The sequence below is a fragment of the Phalaenopsis equestris genome, unplaced genomic scaffold, assembly GCF_001263595.1.
Source record: "Phalaenopsis equestris unplaced genomic scaffold, ASM126359v1 Scaffold000002, whole genome shotgun sequence".
Classification (NCBI taxonomy): Eukaryota; Viridiplantae; Streptophyta; class Magnoliopsida; order Asparagales; family Orchidaceae; genus Phalaenopsis; species Phalaenopsis equestris.
Genome location: NW_018164444.1, coordinates 22,384,657 through 22,386,703, shown reverse-complemented (window position 1 = coordinate 22,386,703; position 2,047 = coordinate 22,384,657). Strand labels below are relative to the sequence as shown.

Below are 2,047 nucleotides of genomic sequence, written 5' to 3'. Positions count from 1 at the left end.
CTCACCAGATCCGATCATCTTCATTTGATCTCCTCGCAATTATCTACAAAGCAGCATTTCAAAAACTTTATTTTTTCTTTTAGACGGCTCCAAAGAGATGGCTATTATGGGGTCCATCACATCTGTTCGACCTTTCAACAAATCTCCCACCCACTCTGTCCTTCTTCCACTACTACGAATTTTGGAACTTAAGCATCATCCCAATCTTGTTAGGTCTGCAAATTAATTACTTTCCAACCAGTCCTCCCTCGACTCCATCATAACCGTCACTATCAAAAGCTCCATAATTTAATCATATACAATTAACAAATCATTCAACCGTCATGCATTGCGGCTACACTCAATCAAACCATGAAATTCTGAAACATAATTAAGAGTTATTTGCCAGTTTTTTACGACACAACTGATCAATACAACAATCAAAGAAAAAAAAGAATTCAATACATACAATAGAAACCAGAGGAACAGAGGAGGAATTGCAGAACAATTATTGAAACTTGCAAACATCTTCTTTTTTTGTTTTTTTAATTCCTTAGCTTTTGGGAGCGAAACGGCTCTTTATCTTCTCCACCTCCTTGGCGCTAATCCTAAAGGCCTTGGAGAGAACGTTATCCGGGACTGGCGGCGAGGCGGAGAAGAGCGCAGTAGCGATGGGTTGTGTGCCTGGAAGCTGGCTGTTGAATCCGGAAATCACGGCGGCGGGTTTATCCCCATTGTTCTTCTGAAAATGAACGAGGCCGCGGGGGAAAACGAAGGTTTCTCCGACTGCGATGGTTTTGGTTATGAGTTTGTTTGCGGTGGTGATGAAGCCCACGTCGAGGGAGCCGTAAAGGACGAAGATGATCTCGGTGGCGCGGGGGTGCGTGTGGGGCGGGTTGAGGCCGTCGGGAGCGTAGTCTATGCGGGCTAACGAGACTCCCAAGGTGTTTAGCCCGGGAATCTTTTCCACGTTGCCGAGCGTCACAACGGAGCCCAGAGTGTTGTTGATCACCGCTGGCTTCGCCAGTCCTTTGAAGGCGAAGTCCTCCGCCGTAACAGCAGCATCCGGCTTGCACACGAAACCGTTCACTTTTATCGCTGATGAAAAATAAAGGTGGAGAAAGATGGGTTAGCATTTAATCAGCTTCTGATTGGTGAATTAAGCGATGCTTACTGGAGTTGAGGTCGGCGACGCATATGTCTTGGAGCAGGTCGGGGTCGGCGGCGAAAGTGGCGGTGGATGCGGCGAGGAAGAGGAGGAGAAGAAGGGGAGCTCTGTTGGGCGGCATGAATCTGTGCTTTTGTTTACTTTGGTTTGGTATGTGGTGGCTTTTGAAGGTGGTGGTTAGGGGAAGGGGAGAGGGAATGAAATTTATAAGATTTCTGTGGGGGTTGGTGATGGAGGAAAAAATATTTGGTGTCGATCCCGCTTTTATGGACAACAACCGCTGCAATTAATCAAAGATCGTATTTTTTTTGGCCCTTCGCTCGATCGCTGTTGATGTCCGTAGGTTTTCGTGCTGAAGAGATGGAATGTGATGTGAGAACACGGGCAAGCAAAATAGTTCTTAGACGTGAAGATAATGGGGACAGAAAGCCAGCTAATTGGAAGCGGAGGGTAGCTGAGTTGAGCAGGTTGATGATTAACCAAGTGCAGCACATGATTAATATTGCCTTGAAAAATTAAGGTACAGAAAATTTAAGATTTTTAATGTCAGAAGACATAAATATGAGTATGCTCTTAGTATGATAAACTTTCAATAAAATAAACTAAAAAATACCTACGAGTAATCAAGATGAGACTTCTGGTTTAATGTGGTGTTGGCGACAGCATTTGAGTGTTCATTAATTTTTGTAATTTAGCACTATGACCCCTTTTTGTATTTGTTTATAGTGATTCCTTTTAACAAGAATATGACTACAAGCATATTCTCACTTTTGGATCAACTGAGTGCATCTCAACCATTTGTCTCTAGAACCATTTATTGTGGATATAGATTGAGCATTCTTTTATTGTACACCCTCTGCTCTGATTTTTGCTCCAATACACTACATAATGGGTTAGCTA

General features: G+C 43.5%; 1 protein-coding gene across 1 annotated transcript; it reads right to left on the bottom strand.

Moving 5' to 3' along the window:
- Positions 1-419: 419 nt before the first annotated feature.
- LOC110028718 (germin-like protein 5-1) lies at positions 420-1,565 on the bottom strand. Its single transcript, XM_020730688.1, has 2 exons — positions 1,154-1,565; positions 420-1,077 (listed from the first exon to the last, which is right to left on the bottom strand). Exons 1-2 carry the CDS (start codon positions 1,266-1,268, stop codon positions 533-535), a joined length of 660 nt encoding a protein of 219 aa, XP_020586347.1. The 5' UTR covers positions 1,269-1,565; the 3' UTR covers positions 420-532.
- Positions 1,566-2,047: the final 482 nt, after the last annotated feature.

Excerpts from the sequence above, each read along its gene's own strand:
- LOC110028718 (XM_020730688.1), bottom strand. The coding sequence starts at position 1,268 with ATGCCGCCCAACAGAGCTCCCCTTCTTCTCCTCCTCTTCCTCGCCGCA. Across the intron at positions 1,078-1,153 it reads CGTCGCCGACCTCAACTCCA|CGATAAAAGTGAACGGTTTC; the intron begins GTAAGCATCGCT and ends ATTTTTCATCAG.